The following is a 22,258-nucleotide window of genomic DNA, read 5'->3' on the forward strand; positions in this document are numbered from 1 at the left end:
GTTTGTCAAGAGATGTTTCTAAACTTGTTTAACCATATGTCTTTTTATCTGCTCATCTGTCTAGAACAGGGGTGTCAGAATCCAGTCCTCAAGGGCCAGAATCCGTCAGGTTTTTGTTGTTTCCCTCCACCAACACAGCTGATTCAAATCAATGGATCCAGCAGCTTCTTGTAAACCTGTTTGAGTGTCGGTCAGGTGTGTGTTGGAGCACAGAGACAACAAAAACCTGCAGGATACTGGCCCTCCAGGACTGCAGTTTGACACCCCTGGTCTAGAAGGTTAAATCAACTTTTTGTATGGGATTGGCCACAAAAATAATAATGAATAAAAAGAAAATCTTCCCATCTGTCTGCGTGTAATGATTGGGCATTTAAATGCCAGCTGCCTTCATTTTGAATGTTTTGGTCTTACTAATAGTGAATTATAGAAATATTGTTCCGATTGTCCAACAGGAAAAAATATCATTAGGATCTCATTCTTTGCATTACATTATATTATATTGGGTGTTTATACCTAGCCTGGCAAGGCAGACTCTCGCTGTACCAGTGTAGAGTCTGGTGACTCACTCGTCAACTGATTTATAGGGTGGGACAAACAAGCGCTGAGTAAACTCTTTAGAAAAATGGCGGACGTGATGTCAGTAAAGTGGCAGCCTACAATGTCCGGAAGTGTTCAGTAGAGAGAACGCAAGAGAAGAAAATAAACATGGCATGCAGTACAGAAGACATACAACATACTTAATACAAGGTCCAACGGAGTGTGGCAGTGGATCAAGGGATTGGATGCAGGTGTGGTCAATTATTAATCAGGAGATTGACAACGATGAGTCCTGACAGGAGTGGGTGTGTCCATTGCACAGCCAGGTGAAGGTGTAACACACAGCTTCTAAGGAGACCCAAAGAATCAATACATAATCCAAACTATTACACTTCAAATGGCTATTCAGAACAAATATTACTCCTGTGAAATTACATTTATTCAATCCCAAAATCGCTGATATTTTTATTAAATGAAACAAAGAGAAGGGCATTCTCAGGCATTTTGGAAAGAGGCTGCTGACTTAATTTCAAGATTATAAGAAACCTGACCTAAATTAAATGATTCCAAGAGCCTATGAAGTTCTGTATGCTGCCCCTATGACCTGGCAGGGGTCACAAGAGGTGTTGTTGTAACAGCTGTTAAACTGTTATTATAAGACAGACAGAAAACCAGAGATTGCTGTCAGTAACAAAATCCTTTGGTGGTGATCCCATGCAACAACTTTACAGGGTAAAGCTACTGAGTTCTCACTCAACTTTTCAATACAATCAGGAAATTATCAAATAAGAATATTATTATGAGGGTATATTTCAACTTCTCTAAGTAAACACTTACATGTAAAGTGGCTTATTAACTTTAAACATTCACTTTAAACATTTTATTCTCTAAGTAAAGAGTGGACCAGCACGGCAGGAGAAAAAAAAAAAAAAAAACAGCTGTTGCAGCAGCTGCTATCAATGAGCAATCAGCTCCAATCAGGTTCTGCTGACCTCAAGATCATATAAAACCAGCTGCTGCAATGGGAATGTGTTCTGAACTTTTTTTTTTTTTTTTTGTAGATCTTGGATTAACTTTAATAACAACAGCATAATGAAGTGAGTGGCTTCCATTCTCTGAAGTTTCTAAATATGCTTTTTCTAGTCTGTGTTTGTTTCATAGACAAGCAGCCTATGTTCATATTTTGCTTGTACAGGGATGTGTCTGAGGATGGTGTATGCTGGGTGGATGGGATGAATAGTTGTTTCACTCATTTGGATTGTGTTTAAGTTTGTTCCTCCTGTGCTTACAGGGTGTTCATTTTTCTGCTGGTTGGGATTGTTGCCTGCATTCCTCAAGGTAGGGTACTGGTGTGTCTGGCAGTTTCTGTCCATGTCCAATGATTCATACTGACTTTGGTTCGCAGGAGGACTTGCTCAGCCCAAATGGATGTACTCCACTTCACCTTTTGAAGGTTCACAAGGTCTCCCTGAAAACCCTTCTGGCTCTTCAGGACCTTATTACTACAGCAGTGGTTCTCCACCTACTGGAGGTGCTGGCAGTTCCTTCAGTTCTGGTGCACAGCAGTACAGCACTCAGGACAGCCAGCCCGGTACTTTGGGAAGCCATCCCCAGTACACCCAGGAAAGCTGGGGCTCATCTGACGCTGATGGTGACAAGGAGCCAGTTTTCACTCCCGTGAATGCTGAGGATCAAGTCTACGCTCACAAATCTCGCTCCCAGTACAAAGAGTAACTTGAGATTCTACCAGTTTGTCTACATCCCAACAGAACCAGTTGAGCACCAGGAGCCAACATACCCACACCATGAGAAAATGCCTCAGCACAGCAAAGGTCAAGTCCACAAAGGCTTCTGAGGATGTTTCTGGTGAGGCTGGCTTCACTACTTGTGTGCTGTCTGTAGCTGCTGGCACTTGACTGACTTGTCTTTGTTGCAGGTATTGGTGTTCCAGAGATGCTGCTTCTGCCATGATTAAATAAATGGTTGTATCTCTTGGACGTAGATGCTGGCCTTGTGTTTCTAGTGGTTGGGAGGCTAGATGGAAAGTTACTCGTTGCATTAGTGGATGTAAGCAAAGGTTTCAGTACATGCTGATTGCAGTTGAGGTGTATTTGCTTTGCACAAATCTTTGACAGTGATTTCTCAAGCCTCCTACTTGGGTTCTTGTGAGCCACCTTTTTCAGAATAAAGCTGCACAAACATTTTTCCACTTTGGGGAAAGCGGTCCCACTCTTATTAGCTGCATAGAACACTCTTGTGTGCAAAGATTATCTATAGTGGCACACCCACCCACGATGGTGTCACTTATCTCATTTAAACTTCACATGCCAAACAAATCTGAGTAGAATATTTTTTATTTATTTTTTTTTTTTTTTTTTCTCCCTTGTAGCAGACTTTGAACATGTCTGCCACCATGTTTTCTGTAGGACAGTACACCAGAACAATGTCACCCTGTAACACACTTGACCTGATAAAGTGGTACTTAATGTCCATGTTTACTCCTCTGGCGGTCTACAATATTTACCAGGTGTGTTCTCAAATCCTTGTGTCCTGGAAACAGTGATCCATGTCCTTCAGTAGTTTGAGATGAAGAGCTTCCTAAATTGTGGTGGCCAACGCCATGTACTCAGCCTCACAAGATGACTTTGCCACAGTGCCAAATGATGGCCCCCTCTTTTTGTAGACTGAAACAGTAGCCTGTGGTGGTCTTTCTGTCCTCTGGGTCATTACCCCAGTCAGCATCAGAATAATCCATCAGTTCCAGTTTTTTTTTCTTGTAACACAGCTCCAAGTCAGTATCTATACACGTTTTACTGCGGTCATATGCATTTCTCTGGGATCTGACAAATGCTGTGACAGTTTGCTCACAAGCCAACTGATATCTGACAGATGAGGCTGCCCAACATTTCTCTGTACCTTCTCTGATCCGTTTGACCTCCCTCTGGAGTGAGGCCACATTTCACTTCACAGGGCGTGACTCGACTCTTACAATCTGACATGCCAAATCTTTCCAGGATTTTCTCAATGTATCTGGACTGGTTCATCTTAACAGTACCTGTTGTCTGTCTGAAATCAATCCCAATAAAATGGGAGAGCTGTCCCACGTCTTCCATTTTGAACTGGTTTTTCAGTTTCTCAACTTCCTTTAAACATTCCTCACTACTTGCAGCCACAATATCATCCACCCATACCAGTAAGACCACCTTTTCCTTATCTAGCAGTCTGGTATAAATACAGTTGTCGGACTCTCTGTGAATCCATTCTCAAGTAGTTAGGAAGCATTATATTCCAGTTTCTTCCAGATTGTTTTAGACCATAAATTGATTTGTTCAACTTACACACCAGTTATTCACCTCTTTCAGAATTGACATGAAAACCCTGTGGTTGTTCCATGTATATCTCATTGTCAATAGGCGCATGTAAATACGTGGCCTTAACATCCATCTGATGTAACTTAAGGTCGTGCTGAGCCGCAAGCTGGATCAGCACATGTAGTGATGTCAGGTTAGCAGTTGGGGAAAAGATCTGAGTAATCCAGTCCTTCAATCTGAGTGTACCCTTTTGCTACATACCTAGCTTTGTAAGTCATTTCCTTTCTCATCCTCTTTGTGAGTAAAGACCCACCTATCCCCCACTGTCTGTCTACCCGCTGGTAATGGTACTAGGGAGAAAATGTTTTCCTTAAATGAAACCATTTCATCTACCATAGCTTTTCTCCAATTATCTGCTTTGACTGATGTCTTAGCCTCTTCATAGGGCTGTGGAAGCCCAACTGTAGCTCGGTAGCAGTAATCTATGGTTAGCTCACTGCTCTGTGCCATAGTCCTCTAAGTACTTAGGTTTCTTTCTGACATTCGTGTGGACTAAGTGTCAGAGCTTTCGTCTTTCTCTTGTTCATCATCAGCCATTGATTGTTCTGTTTGTGGCTGGATTGTTTCGGTTGGTCTTGTTTCACACTCTGTAAAATAGTCCCCCACCTGGTCTATGTCTGTCTGTGTTTGACTCTCTGCTGTTCCCTTTGTGATGGTCTGTACCAGTCTGTTTTTGGACCTTATTGGTTTCTGGGAAGAATACCATTTCTGCTGGTGAATACCGGTCAAACCCAACAAATACTCCCTTTTTGCCTTTTGGGTGCAGCTTCTTTTTGTTCTGCTCATACACAATGCATTTTGAACCAAACTTTTTTTAGTCTTGATAGGTCTGGTCTCTTACCAGTGAATAGGAAATATGGGGTTTCTCCCGTCCTCTTGCAGTAACACCTGTTCCTTATCACTGCTGCCATTCTGGCTGCATATGGCCATAACTCTTTTGGTAAACCTGACTCAATCAGCATGCACCTGACCATTTCGAACAAGGTACACCAGTTCCTCTCCGCTGTCCCATTTTGATGGGGGGAGTAGGGAGCCGATTGCTCATGTTTAATAGCATTGTCTCTTAATGACTGATACTCCTCAGAGGTAAACTCTGTCCCATTATCAGATCTGAGACGTTTCATTTTGCCATATGGTGCTATGTCTGCTAGAAACTGTTTTGTAGCTTGGACAGCTTTGTTTTTGTTTCTTAGAAAATACACATAAGTTGCACCTGAAAAGTCATCTGTGAATGTAATGGCATATTTGTACCCTTCAAGTGACTCTGGAACTATAGGACCTCCCAGGTCTGTGTGTACTAACTCTAAGGGTGCTTTTGCTTTTACATCACCTTCTCTGTTTCTCGTTTGGGTAAGTTTACCCTGTAAACAGATCTCACATTGGTTTGGTTTTGCAGTGACCCATTATTTCATGCCATGTCTTAAGATCAAAACACGCATTACAAACATCATCACAGGTTTCATCTTGTTTTGCCACAGTGTCTAAGTAATACAGTCTATCATTTATCTTCATGTTGCATGCAGTACCATCAGGTAAGATCATCTTGTTATTGCTTTTCTCAAAGTTGAACTTTTCTCCCTATGCAACCGCTGTCTCCACAGATAAGATGTTCTGTGGGTAGTCAGGGATCAGTAGGGCACCAGAGAGTGTGATATCCACCACTTTACCTCTGCTGTTGACCACCTGGATCTGGAAGTCACCTTTCTTCAGTGCGCTTCCAGCTTTCCGAGTGCCGTCTGCCAACTCCATTATGTGGTTCCTTGGGTGAAAAGTCTCATCGAATTTTATGAAAGCCCTCTCATCAGTTCCAATGTGGGCCGACGCGCCGCTGTTGACAAGACCCTTCTGTTGTGTAGGATGGGGGCTGTACTCACTCACCTTGAGAACAAACGCAGCCTTTTCCCCTTCTGCTGGTTTCTTTCCCACAGACGCACATTCATGTGGTGTCTCCAAAATGGCCACTATCTTGTTCCCGCTACAGGCAGAGTTGGTTGTTCTTGTGTAATTCCGCTGGTTTCTCTGTTCTTTGTTCCAGCAATCTCTGGCTTTATGTCCTGTTTTCTGACAAATAAAACATTCCCCATTGAAATGTTTTACCTCTTTGTCTTTAACCTTTGGTTGTGAGGTTCTGTGTTTCGCAGCCATCACCTCATCGGTTCGGGGTTTGCTGCGGTAGCGGAGCGTGCATTCAAAACTTCTCAACCTAGTTTTAAACTCGGTGAAGGACAGTGTGTCTCTTGTCTGAGTTACATGGACTGAAAATGGATTATAATCGTCCATCAGACCTTTTAAAACCATTGCCACCAGGAGCGCATCACTGAGCTTTTCTTTAGCTTTGCTTGACGCCGCGACCATCTTCTCAAAGTGGGTTAAGTAGTCCGCAAGTTCTTCACCATTGGCCATTTGCATGTTAGTTAGCTACATGTACAGACTGACAATTTGCGGTTTTTCCTCCGACTCAAAATGGCGCCTTAGGATTTCCAGACTTTTCCTGCCATCGTCTGGGGCTTCATATAGGATTAACATTAAAGTTTTATCATCCAAGCAGCCGCACAGTTCAGCATAAGCAAGTTCGTTTTTCCTAGCAATCTCTGTGACTTCAGCCTCCCCTGGGTCTCGTACCAGTACGACATCTTTTAGGCCTACCGTCTTCAAGTAAGCCAGGAACCTTGCTTCCCAGATGTGATATCTGGCATCATCTCCATCAAACTGTGGTGGTGGTCCGCGTCCATATACGTGTGTACTTTGGGTTGTGCTGGGCCCATAACCTATTGGTTCACCGACAGCGGATGTGTCCATCCTGATCCGCGATTCCTCTCCCGAAGACTCCGTGGATGTGGACATCGCTTATACTCACACACTTATCTATGGTTATGACGCTTACTAGTAAACACCGGAGACGTAAAGTACTGCAAACTCATTGTGTGGCGCTCCTCTTTTTTTCTCCCGCTCAGAACAAAGCTGCACAAACTTTTTTTCTCCCGCTCAGAACAAAGCTGCACAAACTTCTTTCCGCTTTGGAGAAAGAGGTCCCACTCTTTTTATTTTTTACTGCATAGAACAAACACTTACGCATTTGCGTACAAAGATTGTCTATAGTGACATACGTTGCACTCTAACAGCATCCTATAGAGAATGACACACCACGTGACTTCTCTGTTGTACGATGCCGCCTCATGTTTAACTTCATTACAACTATTAATGAATTATGTTTCATTGCTTTGATGAAATTAAAGAAATGCAATAAAGAAATCCAATTTTTGATGTCATTTTTATTTTGAGAATTCGAAAAAAAAACAACAAAATGGAATGTGCATAACGCGCCCCTTATCTGGGCAACAAACAGAGTGCAATAAAACGCAGCCTGCATTTATAAAAAATAAAACAGCAGCCTTTTAAAAAGGTAAAGTATATCAAATCAAATTAATACAATTTGATTTCTGTGCAAATGCCAAGCAAGTCAGTTCAAGGATAAAACGCAGCAGCTTCCTTTTCTCTTTTGACACGCAACTAACGCAGCTATCGGACCTGAACAACTAAACACAATTATATTATCAAGTGTCATTCCAAATATATACTGATAAAAATCTGAAATAATTTTATGAAAACAGCCACTTTGTTACTCAATATGAGTCTATGAAGAATTATGTTCTTACCCGTTTAATGTGACTTCTGTTTTCAGACATCACTGGTCAGTTTCTCAACATCGGCCATGTAAGATGTAACTTGTGCTGAATTAATGTCCTTGATTTGCTCATCCGTAATGTTGCCTGCTATTTTAATGGTCTTTTTCTTCAGTGTCTTAGCGGAGAGGAGCATGTCTTCGATTTTCTGTATTATCTCAGTTTTGTTTTTGAAGTCTGCAAATATGTGTTCTGATATGTTGATGAATGACTCCTTCATGTAGTACCATCCGTGAACGGTTTTCCATGCTTTATTATCTCCCGGGTTGCAACAAAACTTCGCAGTAGTGGAGTTTGGAGATGCAATTTTTTTTTTTTTTTGCGCTCCTCTAATTTCTCCAGAAGTAATGCCATCACACTTTTTGTCTCACTCCAAACTGGGTACTCGGCTGAAAATGTAGCATGCCTTCCCTGGAAATGTCTTTCCACATTACTCTTTTTGTTATTTGACAACTTCTCACTACAGAGCAAACATTCAGGCAATCCTTCCACATTGACAATGAATGCAAATGATTCGGTCCAAGAAACGTTGAATCCTCTGTTCTCCTCGGTTATTTTTCTCTTTTTCCCTTTGGGATCCATGGCCCATCACACAGCCGCCGGTTTTGTTTACAACAGCCACCCGCCTGGCATCCCGCCCTGCTGATAGATAAGCTACGTGTGTCGCAGGCCATGACGCAAATCTTCCTTGACAGACATGTTGAAATTTAATATTTATTCTACACATTTTTACAGCATTGGAAAAACTTTAAGAATGTTTGTGTCATGATTTTCCTCCTACAGAACCATATTAAAACAAAAATATATTTCCCTCCCCATCTTTTTTCATTTTCAAACATTTTTGAAAAAGCTCCAGGGAGCCACTAGGGCAGCGCTAAAGAGCCGCAGATTACCGACCAAGAGTAGGTTCAATACGCCGCTTTGTTGTACATCGACAATGTATAATTTCCAGACAGTTTTCTTCATTGCAGATTCAATCATCTTTATTCTTTCGTATATACCGTATTTTCACAACCATAAGGCACACCGTACTAAAAGGCGCAGTCTCAGTTATGTGCGCCCTTTCTGTATTTAACACATACATAAGGCGCACCTGACCATAGGGCGCGGGTTTTATATACCGGTACAATCCATGCCCACACTTCCCCCTTTAACATTCTCAATGCACACAAGCATACAAGTATAACTTTTTAAAAACATAGCGGGAGCAAAACCGAGTTTGGTTGTGCTTTATTTAAGTATTGACTACAAAGTACTAACATTTTTTAATCATCAATCAATCATCAATAGGCGCGGGCATGGTAAAACACGCGGATAAAAGAAGCACACAAGTGTGCGTATTTAAAAATAGACCGGGACCAAAACTGAGTTTGGTACTTTTTTTTTTTTTACCGGTAATCGTCATCAGTCAAACCCATCAAAGTCCTCATCCTCTGTTTCTGAATTGAACAGCTGCGCTAAATCTCCAGCAAACATGCGAGGTTCACTTTCTTCACTGTTAGAGTCACTTTCCGTGCCGTGCGGCTCCTCTGAAATGATGCCGGCTTTTGCGAAAGCGCGGACATCAGTGCCAGCAGACACGTTAGCCCAAGCGTCTTTCTTCCAACTCGGTCCACCTTGCCTTATGTCCACGGAAACTCAGCTGCATCTTCTTTACCTGTCGGAGCTCGTTTTCAATCTTCCACCACTTGCGAACCATTGATTCATTAATCTTAAATTCTCTCTCGGCTGCTTGGCGTAGTTGATGGCCTTCAGTTTAAACTGTGCTTCTTAAGCGTGTCTTTTTGCCATTTTCAGGGTTGTTAGAAAAAGGTGTTCTGCATAACGCACATACCTGTTCTTTTATATGCGATCAACGCCCACGCTTCACCCTTTAACGTTCTCATGGTGTTCTTTACTACGTCCGATTACAACAACAACAACAACAACATGCACACAAAGGGCGCACTGCACTATAGGGCGCGCCGCATATTTTGAAGAAAATCTAAGACTTTTATGTGCGCCTTATGGTCGTGAAAATACGGTAATCTTGTGGCTAACAAACTACATCCATTTGCGCCCTGCAGTCAAAAACCTTTTGCCCTTCTGGGCCAAACCTCTGCCCGACCAGTGAACCATCCCCTCGATATACATCACCTGCCCAGGTAGCAATACAGTGCCCCTTATCAGCAACAAGTTGGAAAAAAGTTTAACAAATTGGGTCCTATACAAAATGTAATACCAGTAAAAATGGCTGAGGCTGCACCTACTAATAAAGACAAGTTTACATGGATCATTAAGAAAAAAAGTTGGTTATACTTAGCAAAAATATGGTAAATCATTTCTTTGAAAGTTTTGTTATTTCTGGACAAAAAAAGGTTTTGTTTTTATTTGTTTTTAAACAATAATGAATTGTAAGAAATCCTGGTAGAGATGCTGAACTTTTCTGTGAATATTCTTTGACTCTTTTTGAAATTTTGTCTTCATACAAATCAACATATTAAATCAGCTTGAACTTCCAAGACTTCAAAAAGTTTCCTGGTCAATGCCTTCCTCATAAGGAAAAATTCAACGTTTTCCATCAACTTTTCACATTAATATACTAACATTTAAAAGGAGTTTTGTACCTGCGAATATCTTGCTCTTCCTGTGTTACTCCACTATGCATTGCATTGTTCTACAGTATTCACATCTGAAATTAATAATCATATATAGTGAATAAATGTACACTCAGCTGGCTGATCTGACTCACCCTAAAAAAAATCAAATACTTTCTGTCATTAGGGAACACAAACACAGATGTTGAGTATGTCTTTATTTTTTGTGTAAGTATCCATCTAAACTAAATTACACACATAAAAAACATCAACTGAAATTAAATCAACTCAAGAAGTGACAAATTAATACTTTTCACATTGAAGCTATTAATTAATATTTCACAAAAGTAGAAAATAAACTGTTAAATAAACTTCCACATCCATCAGTTCTTTAAAAAACTTAAGCCTACTCTCTTCTCAGTATTTAACAGATAGGAGGAAACTATTATTTTCCTAGTTTAGATTCAGCAAGAGCCCGTCATTTGGTTTTATCATTTTTTACATTATGCATCAATCATAAAGAAACTGACATGCTACATGAAAATAAATATCAAAATACCAAAGATACCAGCTGCTCCCATAAACTAAATGTATACAGCATATATATGTATGTGTATGTATATATATATATATATATATATATATATATATATATATATATATATATATATATATATATATACATATATATAATATATGTATATATATATATATATATATATATATACACAAACAAGACAAAAGAAAAAAAACTGATCTTGACAAAAGTTGCACTGAATTATAATTCTCAGAGTTTACTGTTTTAAAAAATGTCAGGTCCTTTTATTAGTCCTGGGTTGTCATGATTGTGGATCCCTCTGTACTGAATTCACTGCAGCTGTTTGACAGAAGTGCATCATTGTAATTTAAAACATGGTTCACATAAATCTGATCAAAATCTTGTAGTTAACACAAGTTTTACCAATTTCATGAGTCTTCTTCCTCTGGCATGCTTTTCAGTTCATCAAAGAGTTTCTGAACCATCGTAAGCTCTCTGGAAACATCTATAAAACAATTATTTGTGTCAATCAAATAAATACACAGTATTAAATGGTGTGTATAAACTAATATGGATTTTGATTTCCTTTTTTTTTTAACTCAAGTCTAACAGTACTTCACAGAACTAAGAAAAGTAACATTTCCTACTTCAGAAACAAACTTTTTATCCAAAGCGACCTACATCTGAGACGTTATCAATCCCCCCCCCCCCCCCCCCCCCCCCCTCTGTTCACATGTACCGAAGAAATATACTATGAAATGCATCTTTAGTTGTAGTGGCTGTATTGTAGGTAACTATAATTAAAACAGTGTCAGTACTATTATCCATTCTCCTGCTTCAGTGTGAAACATATTAAACCAGGAATCTCTGCAAGCTACTTTAGGAGAATGGAGTTTTCAGTGAGACGATGCTGCTACATATAGTTGGATAGTTTATTTCTAAAGTAACCTGTAGGCTTTTCTTTGTGTTGAGGATGAAAATTACGCAAGCGGTTTTATAACTTGCTTGGCTTCATACTTCTTCATTTTTGATGATAATATTTTGGTACATGCAAAAGACTGTGGTGTCATTATTACCCACCATTGATTATTACTATTACTGGTCAAGCAGGGACAAATATGCTCCATCATAGTTTCTTCTCTTCTTCTATTTCTTAAAGTCTCTCTTGTTTATTTATCAGGACCCCCCCCCCCCCCCCCCCCCCCCACCCCCCCGTGCTAACTCTGGGCGGAAAGCTGGAGAACCTGGAGAGAACCCACATTTATAGGGGGAGAACATGCAAAATCCACACAGAAAGGCCACCAGTGGCTTCTCCTCCCAGCCAGCTCTAACCAGCAACTTTCTTGTTGTGTGGCCATAAGTATTATTATCAATGTTATTATCAAAAAATAATAATAAAGTTTACTATATACTTTCAGAATTTTTTTTTTCCATCTGTTGTGCCAGTTTTATAACTGACCATTAGACCACACTGTTGTTTTACCTGGGATCAAGTCATCGTTGGTCTTCAGTGAGAGCTCAATTGATTCCTTCATGGTTTTCTGCAGAGTCGTTAAGATATGCTCCTAATTTAGGATTAAAAATTTATAAGTTATTGAATGATTAATATCAATAGAAATCAAACATATGCACAAACAAATGTGTATTATGTTGGCAGCTTGAAATATTGTAAATGTACAAAAGTAACATACCATTAAGTTTTTCAGCAGGGTCAACATAACGTCCTTAGCCAGGTCAAACATTTTGTTCCTTGGCTCTAACACGTGTCTCTCAATCGTGCTCCTCATGTTCTGCAGTGAATCCTTTCCTCTGAACTCTGCTGCTCCTAAAAGAAAGGTTAGGACACATTCATATGCAGTGTTACAAAAGATGTAAACATGAGTTGTTATGACTGGTTCTATGACGAGAGTTCATATCTTACTCCTGTAGCAATCTTGCATGCTTTTTTCAATGGTCTCTATCAAACTGTTGTAGATTGTTTTCTTGCGTTCACGGATGAGTTTTTTCAGTTTTGTCTTAATATTTTCTTCCTAACAAGACATAGAAAAAATGGTTTAACACTTTGTATTGTTTTCTTAAAAGCAGTAAATTAAGCAAATTTCTACACCAGCTCCTCTGTATTCAACAAACATACACAGTAAATTAGCTTAGCCTCAATAGTGATATGAAATAAAACAATGTCACACTGGGTTGGCAGGTTGTTCTCATTCATTACCTCCGTGTTAAGAAATACAAGTTGCAGTTTCACATCACTGTACTTTTGAATCAGTCCATCTGTGTCCAGTGAAAACACGTTGATGAAACCAAATAATGGCCCATGTTTTCCGTCATTTCTGAAAAAACAAACCTTATATATATATATATATATGCATATATATGTGTATATATATATGTAAGGATTAAACAGATCCGCTTCGTGTCGTGGCTGTGCAATATAACCTTAAAATGGACAGATCCAAGTGGTTTAATCCACCTATACCATGGTCTTACACAGTAAACATTTTATAACAAATTTGCATGTGTTTTTTACAACACGTGCTAAATATGCTAAAGTACTGGAACTATTTCACGTTGGCTTCAATGTCATTTTTATGCTAGACAACTGCTGTCAAGCTGCAGCACTTTTCTCTCATTCACCTGTTAAAAGACAGCTGATCTGAACCAGCTGATGAACGCATTGCCACTGTGACGCACTGTGACGGAGGTGTGCACACCTCTCCACTTCTTATTCATCAAATGTTTTATTTGGGCCAAAAATATTGAAATTCACCTGACAATCCATGTCATGGTGCATTTCTCTCATTCACCTGTTAAAAAACAGCTGATCTGAATCAGCTGATTAACGCTTTGCTAAAGTGAAGCCCCATAACAGAAGGATATTACATTTATTTAACTCGTCGAACTACATGCAGTTATACGAAAATAATGCACACCAGTTGTCATTAGAATTATCACCGACCAAAATATAAAGTTTTATATATATACAAATATATATATATATATATATATATATATATATATATATATATATATATATATATATATATATATATAAATGGTCAAAGTGGCCAAATGTGGTCGATATCAGTAACAGTTATGTTACCTCTGCTCTTTCCATGATAAATATTAACACTTGTTTTCATTAAAAAGAAAAAAAGTCATGTAGTTTTAGGAAAAGTCAGATACCAGCAAGGCATCATGATTTGAACTGGAGAAAATTAATAAATATTCAAATTTTAAAGGGATCAAAACTACTGTCTAGGTTTTTCTTATGTTGAATGCATTGAAAGTATACAAAATTAAAATTTAGCACACAAGTATATCACTAGTAATCATTACAGAAGGTCAAACTACATCTCCGCTACATCAAACTACATCTCTCAGAAAAAGAGATGTGCTGGTATCCAATAATCTTTTCCTTGGAGTTCTGCAGCCCACTTTTAGATATCATAGAATAAAAGAAAAACAGTTTAGAACTCATTTGACATTTTAATCTACTGAAACTTTGTTATTTGACTTTACAGATAAGTGAAAAGTAATTGTTATCTGTCTGATAGATCAGGTGATCAATGATACTCTGTGTGAAATCAGTCTGCCTTAAGAAGTCTGAAAACACAGATGGTGTACTACATTATATATTATATTGCTCCTTAAGGTCTTACGGGAAAATTTTCCTGAATTCCTCATCGATGCTGTCAGTCAGCAATGACGCTAACTTCAAGTTGAGGTTCATTTGCTTTCCCTTTTTGGGCTGATAAATGCCACGATTGTTGACAACACACTTCAGTTGTCCACAAAATGCTCCACCACTCTTTCTCTAAAGGGGGAAAAGAAATTAACACATGCAGAGAAAATCAAAGTTGGCACAGTATTGATGAGTAAAATACATACTACAGGATACAAGAAGGACTTCAAGCTCTTTTCGCATGACAGTTTTGATTTTTTCACTCCTTCGCTGAGGCATTTTTCAAAAGCTTTGTAAGCTTCATTCATTGCTTCAAGGATCCGACCAAGCTGATCATTTATCTTGTTTTCAAGGTCTTCACAAACAAGACTTTTTTGACCAGCCTAAAACACACAAGAAGAAGAAATTTGGTAACTAATGTCTCAGATATCTACTATTATTGTGGCTAAAATTTTGTAAACATCATCCATTCATCTAACAGGCAATAAAAAAAAGTTACACATGCATATAAGAAATCAGCAGTCTTGGTAGGATTTCAGTGAATGTAAATATTAAGTTTATATCATTTATTCTTCTATTTTCTGTGATTTCCAAGAAGAACTATCTTACTGCTCCTCTACAACTGGCCCCTTGAATCAGGGAGAGAATCCCATGAGCTCCAGACACGTAGTTTAATGTCTCTGAGTGACAGTCATTGAGATTTTTCAGGAAGTTCTGAAGCTTGGGTATTTCTGTTGAAATACATAACAAATACAAAAGTCAGACTGAAATTGTTAAATGTTGTACAAGATTAAGCAAGCAACAAAGAGACTGTTAAACATCTGCAAATGCAAAGCAAGAGTGGAAGATTTCACTCACCAGTGTCCTCTTTCTCAAGACGTTTTCCCTTCAGAAACTCTCTGGAGCTCACTGTGAACACTTTGAAACTGTCGTCACCGAAATGTTCCTATAAAAAACAAAATGCTAATATACATGCTGAAGTGACAATCTGTAGAAGATGCTGTGTTAGTACAATGTACAAAAGAACAAAGTCAAGAGATCATGAAGAGGTCAGACGACCAGTGGCACTTTTTTTTTCTAAATAAAATTGATTGAATTCTTAATTATAAAGCACTTTTCATACATGAACTAGTCCTCCCTCGCACATCTCCAGTGGGTGCAAAACGCAGCTGCACGCCTCCTAACTGGAGTGTATAAGAGGGAGCACATAACTCCAATTCTGGCCTCCCTCCATTGGCTGCCAGAGAACTACAGAATCCATTTATAGATTCTTTAAACTAATTCTTTATAAAATAAAAAAGTTTAGTTGAGTTTTTCTGCTGTGAAATTCTTAGACAAATACAATTATATAAAATCTCACCTTAACTGCACGAAGCTTGCTGAACTCCTTCAACACTTCCTCCTTTGCTTCGGTGTTTCTCTTTAATATGCGTGCACGAACATCATCTATGGAGCTTTTAGAATAGATAGAATGATGCTTCAAAGTTTCCAAACCCTTTACAGTTTTCTTTATTTATTCATTAGCATCACCTAAAACATCATAGAACTTTCACTAAAGCCAACAAAATCTGTATTTAAATCTTTCCCATACAAGTCAGGCCTTTACCAGCTACAACAATGCCAACTTAATGGTATCTAGCATGCTATTTGATGATATACACACCAATAGAAAAGACAGGTACAGGTGAACAGCCCATGTTCACCAACAGTTGTTTCAAGACACACACCCGTGCTCTTTGCAAACACCTGCTAAAAATTTTTCAATAAGTAGGTTTCTATGTATGACTTAAATATTTTAGAGTGACAAAGAATTTTTCATATCCCTCTTGGAAAAGTAAAGTAAAAATAATCCTCTCTGTATCTGGTTCAGTCAGTTCAGGACATCCAGTCCTCAATGTAACCTGTATCTTCTCCTATGGTGATTTTATTTGGGACCAGTCCCTCTGAACAGAGATTTTTCCTGAGTCTCTGGAGGCCCAAGCAAAATTTCACTGGGGTTCTTCCAACCAGTGTGTTGATTCTAATTTGGTATACTTATAACAATAACGTGTTAATAATATTATCTTTATTAGTACTATTTTACAGCATTAATTCCTCAAATAACTCTTTTAAACTTTCTTACTACTTCTTTTACTGATTTCTTCTTCATTGTCCACTATTTCCATGTAAACAAACAGGGGCAACGTGATTTAATGTAGTTCCAAAACCAAATATTAAACTGTGCTGAAACCTTCATTATGACCTTTAATGGTTACATTTATAGCTGATACACCTCATATGTAAGTAGTTTTCAGAAGCATAATGCCTGCTGGACATGGAAATAATGTATAACCTCTGCCTGCAGACAATAACTTTCATCCACGCACTTGAGTAACATATATCAGATTGCTTGTGTATAAATTCTTACATTTAACGTTCTTAGCTAAACTTAAAAGCTTTAATTTGATACTATCAGAGTTATCTGTTTTTTTCTTTTGGGCCTCCTGTGATCCAGACAGCTAACAGGACGACTGAGCTGCTCTGTGCCAACTTAGCATGTGGATTATCTGCGCTCTTACCATTGACCTGCTCGATTTCCTACTGTCCTGGTCTACTTACCTTAGTTTTGGTACTTTACTCTCCCTGTTAATTGTTTTGGAGCTGCTAGATTGAAAACTTCTGATTTTCATGAATCTGCTTTCTCCTGTTACTCGGGGCAAAACCGAGAGGACAAAGCGAGGTGCTTTTAGATTGTTCAGTCACAGTCGGCCACTGTCATTGCAAACACTCTACGTTACAATGTCCTGTTTAGGTTTATGCTTTTAGTGATGTGTTGTGCAACAAGAATGGTGGCAGTTAAAGAGGAAGGTAACTCTTAAAATCCCAAATGTGTCTTTTGATGTAGATACTTTCATAATCTGAACACAAGAGGGCTGGTGGGACTTACTTCTAAATGTAGACGAAAAATGTCCATTTATAAATATTCAAATATATGTTGCATGTCTATTTATATTTATGCCTGCTGACATCTTGAAAACCACATACATCATTTTATATCTTACATGTTGTCTTTAGCCATATACTTTCAACATTGTAATTTACTTACTGATCATCATCTTCAATGTCATCAGACTTGCTGCAGATGAAGTGAAGGTGCTGACATGCACCACCATTTCCTAGAAGATGGCTGAGATTTTTGAGGATTTCCCAAGATTCACTTTCTGATGCAGCACGAGCAATGCCAGCCACAATCCACACAGCAGAACAGCTTCCGACAATCTGAAATAGTGTGTTATGTTTTGCTTAAAAAATTAAAAACCTTAGAAATTTTAAATGAAACTATAAAGTGCATAAATAAAATGTACCCCTTTCCACATTTCATCTCTGCTCTTGTTACGGTCCCCATTTCCAGGCAGATCTACGATTGTGACGTGCTGCAGAAGATCATTGTTTGGTACCCTGATTGTCACACACTTTACCAAAGGCCAGTACCACCTCTTAACTTCTCTGCCTTCGCCCTGTTTTGTGTCATTTCTTGTGTACTTGACAAATTTTGCAGATAACTCTTGAGCCTGCAAAAAATAAAATGTAAAACTAAGTTAGTAAAAGATTATGTCCTATCAACTTAACTGATCATTTTCAGCTATTGGACAAAACCTCATGTGCGTCATGTGCGAGACAATAACAAAATCAGAATGATAAATATTGTTAACATATAGAATTACTTTCAAGAAGAAGAAAAGAAAAACAAAAGCAGAATAACTTTTACTTACTCTTCAGCACAAAACTGCAGTGTGAAATAAACATGTCAATAAATATGTTCTACAGTCATGTAGCAGACACAACAGATGCAACAAACAGGTGAACAAAAAGACACTCACGGTCTTGAAGTTTGTCATATGAGCAATATTCTTGCATAAATAGGAAAATGACTTTTTCAGTACAAGGGAACAAATCCAAAATATAAAACTGTTTAACCTTGGTGTAAACAGGTAAAAATGGACCTTATTTTCCCAACTACGAAGCAAAAGTTTTGTATTATAATTAATATAGCCCACAGAATTAGAAAGAGGGTTCCCCAAGTTAGACAGAAGCTTTTTAGAAAGTACAAATCTATATTTGGATGTCTTACTGAGTCGCATGTCAAAGTTTTCTTCCTGTTCTGGAGGAATTCTGGAATTTCTTTGAAGTATTTGTTGTCCATGAGGTTCTCAGGAGTTTTATCTTTCCATTCATCTCCATAAAGGGCTGAGAGCTTTTCGTTGATGTCAAAATGATAATCATCAGGATCGCTTTCCTTGTCCTTATCTGGATTATCCACACCAAGCTGATTTATTGACCACAATTCATCTTTCCATTCCTATTTATTAAAGAGAAAAAATAATTGAAAGTGTCATAACTAGTAAAAAGAATCTTTCAGAATTTTTCAGATTAGATTAGCTGTAAAACAGAATAACCATATTAAGAGTTAACTTCACCTCTTTTGTAATGAATTCAATGTCAGCCTCATACTTCAGGTTGTGTGTGTTGGCCTGTACTTTAATCATGACTGAGGTACATGCGCTGACACTTCCAGTGGGCAAAAGTTTCTTCTCCCCAATGACAGCATTTATCAAAGAACTCTTCCCAGTTCCAGTCCTGCCAAACACACCAACCAGTTCCCTCTCATCGGTCTCCAAATCACTAATTTTAGTCCTGTCAACAATTTAAAAAAAACTGATCAATTTAAAAGGCACACAAGCACTGACGATAGGCAAGAAATGTAGAAGGACACCTGTTCATAAAGGGCTTCCTTTAATGTTAGTTTCATTTATTAAAAACATATAAATATAATGAGGTCATTTAAAACATACCTATCTGTTCTGTTTTTTTTAAGCATAATGACCCCTAATTAAATTCAAATAATAATTTTACATGTAATCCTGTCACAACACGACATATTAAGTTGTAATAGAATTACATGTAAAAGAATGGTTTCCAGTTGCAGCGTTGTGTGGGTTTTCTGTTTAAATGGAAATGATAACCTTCCTCATGAAGTGCTGTAAACATTTCCTCTGAATGCCTTTTTTTTGCAGGCAAAAATAGTTGTGGTCTTGCCCTTTGAGCTGGAGTAATAATTTTTTATCTGTTATCATAGAATATTGTGCAGCAAGTTTATCTTTCGACAAATAAAATGTAAAAAATGGAAATGTGTTGAAACACATTCCTGCATTTAGTTGCTTCTGTGTAGACCCGAACTGAAAGTTGGGATCATAATTCTAACCTTATGTTGGTGAACCTAATTTATGTTTGCAGCACTGTTTGCCAGTTACATGTAGAGGTGGTGGAGGCTAGAGGGGATGGAGCACCTGCCCCCTTTGTCCCTTTACACCAGCATGCCCTTTCTCAAGTTTGATGTTTTTTGACAGGCCACTTTTGGCCTCCCTAATAATGCATTTAGTAAAGTTGTCTCGGTATATTACTATTATTATCATTTTTATTATTATTATTAATAATAATAATAATAATAATAATAATAATAATAATAATAATAATAAAAATAAACAAGAGATGTACTCTCTTGTTGAACATGGGGATTTAGATGGGGAATGCATTACTTACTTCAGGAAAGCATTGAGCTTTGTGCCGTCTTGTTCACGTAGTCTTAGGTAAACATTTTTCATTATAGTCTTCACATCAGAAAGTATCATTGCCTCTGTGAAAGTAAAAATAAAATTATAAGAAACTTTTGTGTAATTTTGTCTATCATCACACTTCAGCCTTTTAAAGAGGTTCCATTGAATGTTTAGGCAAGACAAGGCAAGTTTATTTGTATAGCACCTTTCATGTACAAGACAATTCAAAGTGCTTTACATGAAACATTACAAGCATTACAGAAAAAAAAAAAAACGTTTTAGAAACGTTGACTGTTACTGCAATAAGAAATTGCTATGCAAACAGCTGTTTCACTTCTTCTTTTTCTGTGGTGAAGGGAGAAACCAAAAGTCTACTTTGCCTTGTTCATTCTTAGTTAGATCTTGCAATTGTTGTTCAAGAAATACCTGATGCCTCACGCCTTCGCTTTGTTGGTGATTGCCATCTGCTGGTCTCATCCTGAAAATCTTGCTTTCTTTTTCCTTGTTAAATAAATAACACAGTTCTATTTTTTCATCCAGAGTCTCACACTTTTGATTTGTAGTTGTGAGTGAAGTAAAATGATGTATTAGAAATAATATATTTGGTATCTTACCATTATCAATTGTAGATGGCCCAGCCTAAAGATCAACATAAATATCTGACTCTTGAAGAATATTTAATCATTCAATCTTTTTTTCTTAATATGCACAATATGATAGCTACACAGTTATTTGAGTTTATGTTCTCATCTCATTTATCTAAATTAGCCCCGTTAATGTGAGCAGGACGGGAGAGAAAATCAACTTAAAAGTGATTATATTCACTATTCTTATTAACAAAATATGTGTATGTGATGTTAATATATGTGTATAAAAAATAAGACCTGTTCACTCATTTAATATCTGTAAGTCTCACTTTTACCTTAGCCAAGTCAGTTGCTCCCTTAAGATGCTGAAGATAAAATACTTTGTTAGCCCATGATACGTCTTGAACATTTTTAATGCATTATAAACACTTTAAGTAAAATGAAGAATTTTGTAATTGTATAATTATATAATGAATCATATATCGTGTTTCGATATTGTAAAGAGATGTAAAACTTACTGGAACAGGTAAATCCCCTGTGTCCTCATTTGTGTTTTGTTCTTCCTGCTCTCAGGAAAATAGTTGTAAAAGAAAACAGGGAAGAAGAAACGTCTATGCAGGAAATTCTTTGTTTGCCAGTCAGATATTGTCATATTTAATGCCATCATAATTTAAACAGAAGTTGCAGGAATCTGCGTATATGAGATTTATTACTGAAATGTAAAATTTGGATCAAAATAATTTATTATTTCAGGTTATTACCTTCAACAGTTTTAGGTTTTGCTTGAATTTGGCTCTTGGGCCCAGTTTTTCAAATAAAGAATCTATTTCTCGATCTTCAAGGTAATAAAGACTTTCCTTGTCAATATGATGCTCTGTAATTATAAAAAAAAAAAAACATTAATGAATCATTGACAGGCAGCACATCACCTAATATTCATCACATAAAGGAGTGGTGAACCTCCAGACACACATACTGACTTCTGTTGCTTAACAAATTATATGCAAACATGCAGGAACAGCAGGGATAGGTCGGTAGTTTTTAACTAAAAACTAAGCACCACAACAAAGGTCAGAGTTGCAAAGCAGAACAATAATACATTTCTAAGTGTTTATTTAAGGATGTTATGATTCATAATCAGGCAACATACTACCACTCAGAAACAGGCTAAACAAATATGTCTATTTGCTAAAGTAATCTGTTATAATACTTCACCTTTAAATCTTTCAATACAATCACTTAAACCCCACTGGATTAGTTTGCCACGAACAAAATCATCCATTATTAAGAACTGGAAGATAAATTAAAATGCAGATAATTATGACAGTTTAATATTTCAGATGAGATCACTTCACTCCTAATGTAAGCCATATTATATAGACAGTACTGAATTCCTGAATTCCAGACGAAATCTTGAAATGACTTACCTCTGTTAGAGAATATTCTTGACAAAGAAGAATTGGGAGGGTTGAAGTCAGCTGCAAAGCATGAACGGGAAGACAGAGAGCAGGCTAATAAGAGCAGAACAGATGGGAGTGGTTACATGAAGTCCCACACTGGAATTTATCTTTACAAGTATTATTTTTCACTCTTTCCACCTCTCTTGGGAAAAGCAAACTTTTCACACTTATTGAAGACAATAGTTAAAATTTTCTAATACACTTTATAATTTGGGAGTATTGGGGGA

General features: G+C 37.7%; 1 protein-coding gene across 1 annotated transcript; it reads right to left on the reverse strand.

The window, feature by feature from the left end:
- Nucleotides 1–11,133: 11,133 nt before the first annotated feature.
- LOC306765583 (nuclear GTPase SLIP-GC-like) lies at nucleotides 11,134–21,853 on the reverse strand (the record flags this gene model as incomplete). Its single annotated transcript, XM_079253065.1, has 16 exons — nucleotides 11,134–11,210; nucleotides 12,189–12,246; nucleotides 12,397–12,530; nucleotides 12,627–12,735; nucleotides 13,892–13,913; nucleotides 14,368–14,522; nucleotides 14,600–14,773; nucleotides 15,000–15,121; nucleotides 15,249–15,336; nucleotides 15,751–15,844; nucleotides 17,476–17,648; nucleotides 17,735–17,941; nucleotides 18,502–18,729; nucleotides 18,848–19,064; nucleotides 19,971–20,064; nucleotides 21,787–21,853. 16 exons carry the CDS (start codon nucleotides 21,851–21,853, stop codon nucleotides 11,134–11,136), a joined length of 2,019 nt encoding a protein of 672 aa, XP_079109191.1.
- Nucleotides 21,854–22,258: the final 405 nt, after the last annotated feature.

Source organism: Telmatherina bonti (genome assembly GCF_933228915.1).
Source record: "Telmatherina bonti genome assembly, chromosome: 14".
Lineage (NCBI taxonomy): Eukaryota > Metazoa > Chordata > Actinopteri > Atheriniformes > Telmatherinidae > Telmatherina > Telmatherina bonti.